Genomic DNA, 12867 nt, shown 5'->3' on the forward strand with positions numbered 1-12867 from the left:
GAGGGCTGGTTAACACCCCAGTCCCAGAGAGCAGTGAGAACTGGCAAGTTTCCAGGTAATGCTGCTGCTCTGGGAACCACACTTTGATAATCACTGCTTTAGAGAAATGATGACAGGTCATTAATTTTAAATTATTAATGGAATATGCAGTTTCTTTGAGAAAAACAAAAAAATTGCAATAAGTAAAATAAACTAGACATTAGATCTAAAATATTTAAAGATTGATATTTATAAGATGACAGTGTCATATTTTTAATGAAATTTGGGTCTTCCCATTTTCCAGCACTATTGTATGAGGCATTTGAGAGGCCAAAGGGGTACACATTTTATTTCAAAGAGAAGAATATAGCAAAAAATTAGAGGTATGATGATCATTTGCTCTGTGAGCATAAAATAATGCCTATTTTATTGGACCCTAAGCAAAGAGTATTTGAATGGGTATATTAAACTACACTCTGTGGTAAGTGTATGGCATGCAGAATCTTTTCTAGGGCTCAGAATTGATGTCAGAAAAGCTCTGTTAGTTGATCTGAACTAATGATGCCCAACCTGGTGTTGCTGTGCACATGTCATCATAGTACACCTTCCTCTAAACTTAATCTTTTTTTTTTTTCCTTGAGTTAGTGAATATAAATGATACTGGAGTTAAGACTACTCCCATCAATAGTATGACTATTTGTCTAGATCAAAGTGAACTTAGAAATATTTTTCCCTGAGGGTCACTAACTATAAGAAAGGAAAATTAAAATAGTGAAATGTCAGACTAAAGTTTCTTAGACATTATTCTTCTTAGGGAAGATGTTATAAGTGTTAATAAAGAAACATGCCTGTGAATATTCATCAGATAATGGTTCTTATTTTGCAGCCAGATGCATCAGAGTTATAAAGTATTTCCTTTTCTCTTGTAGCTCTGTTGGCTTAGCAAAAGCAGCTATAGAAGCAATTAATGGATTCAACCTCTTTGGCAACCAGGTAAAAAAACAGCAATAGCAACAACAGACTTTGATTATTTTTTTGAATTGCATGTTTAATTAATTTGGCCATTTATTAACCAAGTCATTTGTTACGATCAGAGAATGTCTGTAATTTATGTAGCAGCCCATGGTTGAACAACCTATCCTTTGAATATGATTTGCTGCTTAAATTTTAGGTTTCTAACTAAAAAAAGATTGCTTAATTTAAAAAACCCTCTTGATTAAGAATTCTCATTTTCTTTGTTCAGTAACTTTTCCCTCTAGTCTTTTTTTTTTTTTTTTTTTTTTAAGATTCCATATATATGTGCTAACATACGGTATTTGTTTTTCTCTTTCTGACTTACTTCACTCTGTATGACAGACTCTAGGTCCATCCGCCTCACTACAAATAACTCAATTTTGTTTCTTTTTATGGCTGAGTAATATTCCATTGTATATACGTGCCACATCTTCTTTCTCCATTCATCTGTCGATGGACACTTAGGTTGCTTCCATGTCCTGGCTATTGGAAATAGATCTGCAGTGAACCTTGTGGTACATGACTCTTTTTGAACTATGGTTTTCTCAGGGTATATGCCCAGTAGTGGGATTGCTGGGTTGTATGGTAGTTCTCTTTTTAGTTTTTTAAGGAACCTCCATACTGTTCTCCATTTTGGCTGTATCAATTTACATTCCCACCAACAGTGCAAGAGGGTTCCCTTTTCTCCACACCCTCTCCAGCATTTATTGTTTGTAGATTTTTTGATGAAGGCCATTCTGACTGGTGTGACATGATACCTCATTGTAGTTTTGATTTACATTTCTCTAATGACTACTGAGGCTGAGCATTCTTTCATGTGTTTGTTGGCAATCTGTATATCTTCTTTGGAGAAATGTCTATTTAGGTCTTCTGCCCATTTTCGGATTGAGTTGTTTGTTTTTTTGATATTGAGCTGCACGAGCTGCTTGCAAATTTTGGAGATTAATCCTTTGTCAGTTGCTTCATTTGCAAATATTTTCTCCCATTCTGAGGGTTGTCTTTTCGTCTTGTTTATGGTTTCCTTTGCTGTGCAAAAGCTTTTAAGTTTCTTTAGGTCCCATTTGTTTATTTTTGTTTTTATGTACATTTCTCTAGGAGGTGGGTCAAAAAGGATCTTGCTGTGATTTATGTCATAGAGTGTTCTGCCTATGTTTTCCTCTAAGTTTTATAGTGTCTGGCCTTACATTTAGGTCTTTAATCCATTTTGAGTTTATTTTTGTGTATGGTGTTAGGGAGTGTTCTAATTTCATTCTTTTACACGTAGCTGTCCAGTTTTCCCAGCACCACTTATTGAAGAGGATGTCTTTTCTCCCTTGTATATTCTTGCTTCCTTTATCAAAGATAAGGTGTCCATATGTGCATGGGTTTATCTCTGGGCTTTCTATCCTGTTCCATTGATCTATATTTCCGTTTTTGTGCCAGTACCATGCTGTCTTGATTACTGTAGCTTTGTAGTATAGTCTGAAGTCAGAGAGCCTGATTCCTCCAGCTCCGTTTTTCTTTCTCAAGATTGCTTTGGCTATTTGGGGTCTTTTGTGTTTCCATACAAATTGTGAAATTTTTTGTTCTAGTTCTGTGAAAAATGCCATTGGGAGTTTGATAGGGATTGCATTGAATCTGTAGATTCCTTTGGGTAGTATAGTCATTTTCACAATGTTGATTCTTCCAATCAAAGAACATAGTATATCTCTCCATCTGTTTGTATCATCTTTAATTTCTTTCATCAGTTTCTTATAGGTTTCTGCATACAGGTCTTTTGTCTCCGTAGGTAGGTTTATTCCTAGGTATTTTATTCTTTTTGTTATAATGGTAAATGGGAGTGTTTCCTTAATTTCTCTTTCAGATGTTTCATCTTTAGTATATAGGAATGCAAGAGATTTCTGTGCATTAATTTTGTATCCTGCTACTTTACCAAATTCATTGATTAGCCCTAGTAGTTTTCTGGTAGCATCTTTAGGATTCTGTATGTATAGTATCATGTCATCTGCAAACAGTGACAGCTTTACTTCTTCTTTTCCAATTTGGATTCCATTTATTTCTTTTTCTTCTCTGATTGCTGTGGCTAAAACTTCCAAAGCTATGTTGAATAATAGTGGTGAGAGTGGGCAACCTTGTCTTGTTCCTGATCTTAGTGGAAATGGTTTCAGTTTTTCACCATTGAGAGCGATGTTGGCTGTGGGTTTTTCATATATGGTCTTTATTATGTTGAGGTAAGTTCTCTCTATGCCTACTTTCTGTAGGGTTTTTCTCGTAAATGGGTGTTGAATTTTGTCAAAGGCTTTTTCTGCATCTATTGAGATGATCATATGGTTTTTGTCCTTCAGTTTGTTAATATCGTATATCACATTGATTGATTTGCATGTATTGAAGAATCCTTGCATTCCTGGGATAAACCCCACTTGGTCATGGTGTGTAATCCTTTTAATGTGCTGTTGGATTCTGTTTGCTAGTATTTTGTTGAGGATTTTTGCATCTGTGTTCATCAGTGATACTGGTCTGTAGTTTTCTTTCTTTGTTACATCTTTGTCTGGTCTTGATATCAGGGTGATGGTGGCCTCGTCAAATTAGTTTGGGAGTGTTCCTCCCTCTGCTATATTTTGGAAGAGTTTGAGAAGGATTCCCTGTAGTCTTTTGTTTAGCTTTCACATTTTAAAATATTCCTGGCATTATATACTATTTATTTTCCATGTCAGTTCCCTCGTTGGTTTCAATTTAATGTATATAGATGTATATGTCATGCAGAGGAGAATTTGCTTAACATGTGAAGCCAAAGAATTGGAAATTGTGATCCTAGCTTAATGCTCAACTGGTTGTAATCATATGTCTAAATCTCATTTCCTTTGGGATAAAAGGGAAACCCTGAGGGTTGTCTTAAATTTTTAAAAGATCTTTGACCAGTTTCTGCCCCTAATCAGGTGACCATGGATTGAGTTGTCAATGGAAGGAATAATATGCAGCAATACAGGTTATTTCTCTGGATCAAGAAGTAGACTAATTTTCTTAGCAATTTTTGTAAAGATTCCTAAGATGAGAGGGCAAAGGAAGTGTTCAACTAATACTATAATTAACATTAAGCTATTAAAATGCTAATTAAGTCAGTGAAGATACATTTTTCGAACTTACGCAGACATGTAAAATGTGACATGGATTTTGTTATGGCAATTATAATATTGATACTATGTACCTCAAGTCTTGCATTTAAGAAAGTTTCAGGTTGGAGCATGGTGACACAACTGCCTCTCTTCCCCTCCCTACATACGTAAACTCTCTTCTCACTTCAGCTTCCTCTGGAGGAAGGATTCTGGTTAAATCCAGGAAATGATGGATGAAGAATGACCACAGACATGAAAGGATTGGGAAGAGGGGAGTTGCACCTCATCCTTGGTGCCCAAGAGGAGACTCTAAATCACCCACTTCCCACACTCTTTTTCTCTCAAGACCTCTGGCTGGAGAAATTGAGGAATCAGAGCCCATGGGGGTTTGGGAGTATATGAGCTTGTTGAAAATCATGAGAATTAATATTATGCTTCTCTTGGAGATTCTTGGTGTCTCTGGCTCTGATCCCTTGCCTTGTATCAACATTTCTTTATCTCTGAAGAGTCAACATACTCATGGAAATCCTACATGTATCCTTCAATACTTTTCATTTCCTCTTCCCCCCTGCCTCACTCTCAATACATTCATTTAAATATGTGTGTATGTATGAATATGTGTGTGTACGAGTATATAAATATTTACAGAATATAGGTATATATATATTAGATAAGGAAGGAAGAAAGGAGTGTGTGAGTGAGTAGGAGTGTAATCTGCCATAAAGGAATGCCATTGTATTCAGGGTCAGGAGATAGAATCACTGTGTACTCTGGTACTCCTATCAGTGAATTTGTGACTTTGGCAGATAGAATCACTGTGTACTCTGTACTCCTACCAGTGAATTTGTGACTTTGGCTAGTTATTTACCGAAGTCTCAGCTTTCTCATTTAAAAAAATAGAGATATTGACACTAGGACCTAACTCAGAAGGTAGTCATGCAAATAAAAAACTTAGCATAGTGCTTGGCAAAGATTAAACCCTCAATAAGTGATACCTCATGTTATTACTAGTGAAGTGCTGGTAATACTAAAGAAGGGTAATAAAGCCAGTGGACACCAAAACTTCTCGGGGGTATATCAAGGAGACTGAGAAGAGTCACAGACTAAACTAGTAGTGTTACAACAGCAGTGTGGAAAGATGCAGGTCTTGCTCTTCTGCCTTCCATGGTAACCAAGTAGTGAGCTGAATGGAATTGCATGTCTAGGTCAGCTATTATAAAGTAGTGGTCAGCTCTTTTTTTTGCAATCATGCCATCTCCTTTGATGTACCTGAGTCTTAGTGTATGCTGTTTACATATCTAGTATGCATCCTCTCTACTTACATATATACCCACAAACATATATGGTACCTTTCTTAACTACCTATATTTCAGGGCTGTGCCTTCAGCCCACTTTTCCCAGGAAGCTTCTGTAGATTTGTTAGCCATAATTCTAAAAGTACTGAATTGCTTTACTATGCATTCTGATTCTGAGTTGTAAATATACTGCTGGTATTGTTCCCCAGCCATAAATTCTCGATCTTGGCTGCACGTTAGATTTGAGGAATTTAAAAAACAGTACTGATGCCTGGGCTCTACCCCTAGAGATTCTGACTTAATTGTTTAGAGGGAGGCTATGGTGTTGAGATTTTTCTAAACTGCCCGGGAATTCTAACGTGCACCCAAGGATGAGAACAACTGCTCTCAGCAGAGTTAACATTTGACCTTGTTTAGTTCATGTCTGTTTCCAGCAGAGCTGTGCACAGAATGTTTGCTGACTTGACTATTTCTTGATTATTTCAGGTAGAAATATAGACAAATAAGGTCTTATTCCTTTAGCCACACAGATGTCACATTTGGCAAGTAGGGCCTCTCCATCTGCCAATTTTTTTGATAATATCAGAGTATCCTAGTTTTACAAATTCCCTTTTGTCTTTGTTTCCAATGTGGAGAATTACAGAAACCTGACTTTGAAAATGTTAAAATTCCCACCTCTACAGCAGTTAACTTAAAAATGTACTTGCTAAACAATAGCACATTTAAAAGTGCATGTGATGTTTTTAGTGTTTAATCATTTTATAATATCACTCCGTGTACTTAAAAGATCTGTGGTCTAATTAAAAGTCAGTGGCCGGGGACTTCCCTGGTGGCGCAGTGGTTAAGAATCCGCCTGCCAATGCAGGGGACACGGGTTTGAGCCCTGGTCCGGGAAGATCCCACATACCGCGGAGCAACTAAGCCCGAACGCCACAAGTACTGAGCCTGCGCTCTAGAGCTCACGAGCCACAACTACTGAAGCCAGCACACTAGAGCCTGTGCTCCACAACAAGAGAAGCTACCTCAATGAGATTCCCGTGCACCGCAACGAAGAGTAGCCCCCGCTCACCGCAACTAGAGAAAGCCTGCGCGCAGCAACGAAGACCCAACGCAGCCAGAAAAAAAAAGTCAGTGGCCGGAAAAAGAACTGAGATGAAGAAAGGATTTTTTTTTCAAGTGAAGCCCTAAAGAAACGTCCTCAAGACTTGAGGGATTTAAGGTCTAATGAGTATTCTCAATTATTTCTAAAGACTATTGATACCGTGTTTTGGAAGAGCTGATCATGTATCTTTAACTTAATTAATTTAGAGCTTCGAAAAAAAGTGCATGGGCTTCCCTGGTGGCGCAGTGGTTGAGAGTCCGCCTGCCGATGCGGGGGACACGGGTTTGAGCCCTGGTCTGGGAGGATCCCACATGCCACGGAGCGACTGGGCCCGTGAGCCACAATTACTGAGCCTGCGCGTCTGGAGCCTGTGCTCCGCAACAGGAGAGGCCGTGATGGTGAGAGGCCCGCGCACCGTGATGGGGAGTGTCCCCCGCTTGCCGCAGCTGGGGAGAGCCCTCGCACAGAGGCGAAGACCCAACACAGCAATCAATCAATCAATCAATCAATCAATCAATCAATCAATCAATAAAAAATATATATATATATATATATATATATATATATATATTAAAAAAAAAGTGCATCCCCGGTTGGTGGCAACTCAGAGAGTCATAGATCTTTAGGGCTGGAAGGGCCCTTCTCTCAAAATGAATAGAGTTGAGGTGGATTCTCATAGGTCACATAACAGAGAGGCAGAACCAGGAATTAAACCAAAGGCACTTGGTAATGAATCTGGGATATAAGATATTAGTACAGGAAATCTTGGATCTTAAATGCTTTCTACCTTTAGTGATAAAAGCTGTGTATTATCTTTGAAAACTCTTAAGCCATTTTCTTCTTTTTTAAATTAAATTTAATTTAGTTTAATTTTTTATTGAGATGTCATTGACATATAACATTATATTAGTTTCACTAATATAATGCCCACTCTTGCCACTTTTATTCAATATAGTATTATCCAGTCTTAGCCAGATAGGAAGTCTTAGCCAGATAAATTAGGTAAGAAAAAGAAACAAAAGGCATCCAAAATTGGAAATGAAGAAGTAAAACTGTCATGATTTGCATATGACATGAATATACATATTATATATAGAAAACCCTAAAGACTCCATCAGAAAACTGTTAAAGAACTAATAAGCAAATTCAGTAAAGTTCCAGGATACAAATCAATACACAAAAATCTGTTGCATTTCTATACACTAATAATGAACTATCAAAGAGAAATTAAGAATACAATCCCATTTACAATTGCATCAAAAAGAACAAGATACCTAGGAATAAATTTAATCAAAGAGGTGAAAGACCTGCACTGTAAAAACTAAAAGAAATTGATGAGAGAAATTGAAGACACAAATAAATGGAAAAATGTTTCATGCTCATGGGTTGGAAGAATTAATGTTGTTGAAATGTCCATAATACCGGAAAAAATATACAGATTCATTGCTGCATTATTTATATTAGCCACAATATGGAAACAACCTTAAGTATCCATTAATGGATGAATGGATAAAGAAATTGTGGTGTATGCATACATACAATGGAATATTATTCAGTCATAAAAAGGAGTGAAATCTTACCATTTGTGACAACATAGATGGACCTTAAGGGCATTATGCTAGGTGCTAAGTAAAATATGCTAAGTGAAATAAGACAGAGAAAGACAAATACTATATGATCTCTCTTATATGTGGAATCTTTAAAAAAAATCAAAACCTCAGATACAGAGAACAGATTGGTGGTTGCCTGAGGCAGGATGTGGGAGGTAGGAGAAATGGGTGAATTGATTTGTTTTGTTTTAAAAAAGAAACATTGTATATAATTCTCTTCAGTGAATATCACAAGTTAAAAATTTGTCTTAGTTTGAGTGATCCACTCATATTAAGGCTAAAATTTATAGACAGGTTTTTGTTATTTTTACTTAAAAGAAACAACATTGTATTAGTTTTAGGTATACAACATAATGATTTGATAGTTATATATATTATGAAGTGATCACCACAATAAGTCTAGTTAACATCTATTACCACACATAGTTACAACTTTTTTTCTTAAGACCTACTCTCTTAGCACCTTTTCAAACATATGCTATACATTACATCCCTGGGACTTACTAGAAGTTTGTACCTTTTGACCACACCATTTTCTTCTTAATTATTGATCTTTCTGAAAGAGGTTTCCAGTTGTTGAAATTTTGCCCTTTTTGTGCTTTGGTGTATAAGACAAAAGTTAATTTTTATTTTTATGGGAAATTGTTGGGTGGAATAAGCCTTTGGCTTTGGTTATTATGTGTTCCTGCACTTCCTTTCTTATTTTTTTAAATTGTTAGACTTGCCTTATTATTAAAGAAAAAGGACTCATCATTTAAATCTTCACTCCGAAACTATTTTCAAAACATATTTTTGTTTGGGAGAAAATATCTAAGAAGAAAATTTGATCAAGTGGCTTAATTTTTTAAATAACTTTATAATAAAGGCTAATTTGGAGCATTTAGAAACATACTCATATAATCCTTAATATGAGAATCACTTATTTCATCATGGTTTCAAATATTTTCTCTGTGTGTGTATATATATATATATATCTGTGTGTGTGTGTGTGTGTGTGTGTGTGTATGGCAATACTTGACAATATATGTAGTGATATATAAATATTTGATAATACTTAAATACATCATAATTTATAGTTAGCACATGTCACAGACATCAGCAACAGTTTTGTGATTCCTGGGTCTGAGTCTCAGCTCTACTCTTCTAAAACCCTGAGAATTAACCCTCAGGTTCATCTCTCTCTGTAGTTTGAAACCCCTTTAACAATATGTGAGTAGGATTTCCTCTAGTGAGGGCTACTGGAAGCTGCTGTCGGGTCAGTAAGTAAAAGTTGGCTATTTAAAGGCCACCGCCACCACAGCCGTGGCGTAGAGGGGTAATTCCCACCAGCAAGTGTCGTTTCTGCAGAATATGTCTCTAGGCTTGCTCACAGAGCTATAGGACAGCCTAATGCTGGACTAGGTAAGAAAGTGTCCTGATCATGGTGCTATTTTTTTGTTTCCAGAAGAACAGAAAAGGTCATGTATAGTATTGACACAATAGATATACTGATCAGTTTTATCTTGTTTTATTCTTTGATGCTAGATGAGGGTAGTAAGCCCATTAGCTCAGGTTCAGAGAAAAGTCTAAAGAGGAAAAGAAAGGCCTGGGCAATCCTTCAAATCATTTCACTTTGAATTGACACTAAAGAGATCGTCTTACGGTCATGTTACCTACCAGGGTTCTTGGCCTCCTTAATCAATAGGAATTGATCAGAGGCCAGACAAGAAATTCAGGCAAGGTTTTACTGGGGCCCCTGCTGCAGCAGGGGGGAGAGAGAACAAGTAACAGGTTCCCTTGCTCACTCACTTGCTTGCTGGGTGGGGGGCGAACTGGTTCTTCATATGGCGTGAGGGTAGGGGTGCGTCCAGGGGTCAGGCTGGAGAGGTGCCTTAGGTGGTTTGCCCACCCCTTTGGTGGTGTTGTGTGCAGGGGGCATGCGCAGTACTTTGCTTTTGCTTCCGGCTCTTCAAAAGTGGCTGTTGGATTTTTGGTCTCTTTGTATCTTGTCCATAATTTGCCCAGCTGCTCATGCACACAGTTATTTTTAGTCCTTTATAGTTTCTTTGTATTTTGTTGCTCGAGGAGACATTTGTCCAGGTGCAGGCACTGCAGCTAAGGGTCCCAGGTCTCAGGTGCCAGCCTGAGTCACAGATGTTACCCTTGGCCATAGATACCATCTCAGAAGTGTTTGTTATGGTCATGGAGGCCTGGGTAGATGGTTCAGTGCAGCTGTTCCCCTTCATTGGAACTCAAGTCAGGTTGAATCATCTTGTAATGTGTATACTAGAAAACAATTACAGAAACTCAGTTTGGGAGTAAAGTTTGAACTGTCAGTCTTACCTATGCTCTTTAGATGGAGTCAGAATATTATGGCAGCGTTATGATAATTTCAGGAAGTGAAAGATGAAAATAAAATATCCAAAGTTAATAAGATACTCTGGAGTGACATATACATATAAAACATCTTTCCATATTCCTGCCTTTAATTGGAGAAATCAAGATACTGACAAATGAGCTGAGGCCAGAATCTAAAAGGTGATGACTAGAAAGATTTCTCATATTACGCAGTGTTCAAAGCGATGCAGACATGTCTAGCTTCCTTTGAAATTTGCAGGCCTAAAATGAACGTGTCTGATAATTTAAAGTAGGTGATAATTAATTCCATATGTAGGTCTCCTTGATGACGTTTTAAAAAATTTGCTTCTGAATAGGAATAGCTGCTCATGGCCTTGGGTGAATTTTATTCTTCTGTTAAGTCCGGGCCATACACCTAAAGCATGTTATATTTTTTAAGGTGACAATCAGACAATATAGGTTATTAGCCTTTGATCTTAGTGTTAAAATATGATAGCATTATGAAATTAATTTTTCCTTTTGTGCCTATTTCTTAGAGGCTGGCAGAGGAGGGGACTTCAACAAATACTTTGGTGAATCTAGATAAATGATTTATTTGTGGCTAGAAAATAGAAGTTGGCTGTTTATATGAATCAAATAATGGCAAGAATTACCATATTTGCCATTTGACTTCATTATTTATAAATTATCCTACTTAGATTGTGTATCTTTTAAAAAATTAAATTCAAGGCAGATTGATTTGACATGTAATTAACTTTATTAATTTTCAGCCTAAGGGTAAATTATAAGTCCTGTTATTTTGTGTATTCATTGGCTCCCAATATCACATACACATTCATTCTTTGCTCTCTTGTTCCAACCACTCTACTTGCTCCCCCTTCCCCCAAAATTCAGATCCTAGTTCTGGTCCTCACCTTCTCCATGAAGTACCACAAGGTCCCTATTTTGTTTTCCTCCTGTTAACTTTAGAGGCTTATTATTATTCTTTCATCTAAACCACTCACCTGGTACATAGTCATGTGTTACCACGTGCAGTCTTTTTGTTTTGTTTAATATTTATCTGATTTAGGACTGTATATCACCTGGGTCAGCTCCTTGAGAGGAGAGGTCATGTTCTGTCTTGTTTTACTCAAAGCAGAGGGCACATTACTCTGACATTGGCAGCTACTGCGTGAAGGTTTGTTGGGCTCAATTTTGTGAGTACAGATGAGAAGTAGGGACTTTCAAATCATAGAAAGACAATTTAGAACTGATCTGGTTGAGAGACAGCCTCACTCATTCCTTGTTCACTTATTGTCAGAGTTAAAAGAAATTTAAGAAATAATATTATGAATGAGAAGTTCTATTTTATGAGCTAATATTCATGTATGAACATGGGTTAACAGGAAAAATATACAGAGTGAGTATGATGTTTGGATCTAGGGCCTAGTACTACTAGATTTTGAATTTCAGTCAATGTATTTTATCTTCAGGGCAAATGCATCTTTGAAGGTGGTGAGAATTGGTATGAGATTTAGAAGGTAATGAAGCAACATAAAATTTGTGATGGTGTTCTTCTTCCTTTCCCCATGTATTTTTCTGAGTATTCTCTTGTAATGGAAGCAGTCATATTCCAATTTCATTCTCTGTGTTTTCAAAATATCTAGCTCCCCAATAAAAGAACAAAGCCATGTTTATTTAAAAACTATGCTATTGAAAATGGAAAGCACTAACGGCTAAATAGTATTGATAAATTTTTTTAACTTGGTTAGCAGACCAATTATCATTTTTTGTTAACACTTTTTTTCTTATTCAAGGTTTTGGTTCTTACTTGAAAGATAATTTTTAGTGTGAGAAATTGCATAATATAGTGTTCAAGGTGTGGTCTTCTGTGTCAGACTTGATTTTGAACCCTTGCCTCTGTTATACTAAGATTTAGCATCCTTTTCTGTAAAATGGGTATAATAATATCTACATAAGGGGATTAAATGAGATAATCCGTGTGAAGCATAAAACACAGTGCCTGACACATAATGAATATTAGCAAGTATTATGTACATTACTATTATTTGATATTCTCCTGTCTTCGTATTTTAATCAAGTAGTTTTTATATCTAATTCTAGATATCTAAATTCATTTAGTTTGATCATTCTTTATTAGGACTATACAATTCAGATTTTGTGAATCCAAATTAGTTCTTATTTCCTTGTCAGAAGTATTAGCTAAATGATTTTTTACTTTTATTAAAATAAATATCCTTTATTAGTTATCTTGTAATCTATACATTTTGATTTTTAAGAAAACTAAGGAGAAATTGGAAAAATAACATTTTTTTATGATTATAAAATTAATGTTTATTTCAAGAAATTTGAGAAATACTGAAAGTATTTAAAAAATTAAAATCTTCTGTAATGCCATTCTCAAATGCAACCAATGTTAATATTTTTGTGAAATTTTT

At 36.3% G+C, this 12867-nt stretch overlaps 1 protein-coding gene across 4 annotated transcripts in view; it reads left to right on the top strand.

The window, feature by feature from the left end:
* PHKB (phosphorylase kinase regulatory subunit beta) overlaps positions 1-12867 on the top strand; it is a 191816-nt gene that overhangs the window by 77019 nt on the left and 101930 nt on the right. For all 4 annotated transcript variants that reach the window (XM_082437693.1, XM_082437694.1, XM_082437695.1 and 1 more), the window contains one exon: positions 909-972. In XM_082437693.1, coding sequence (XP_082293819.1) covers positions 909-972 — 64 coding nt within the window. The remainder of the gene's footprint in view (positions 1-908; positions 973-12867) is intronic.

The sequence above is a fragment of the Balaenoptera physalus genome (assembly GCF_965194825.1).
Source record: "Balaenoptera physalus genome assembly, chromosome: 19".
Taxonomy (NCBI): domain Eukaryota; kingdom Metazoa; phylum Chordata; class Mammalia; order Artiodactyla; family Balaenopteridae; genus Balaenoptera; species Balaenoptera physalus.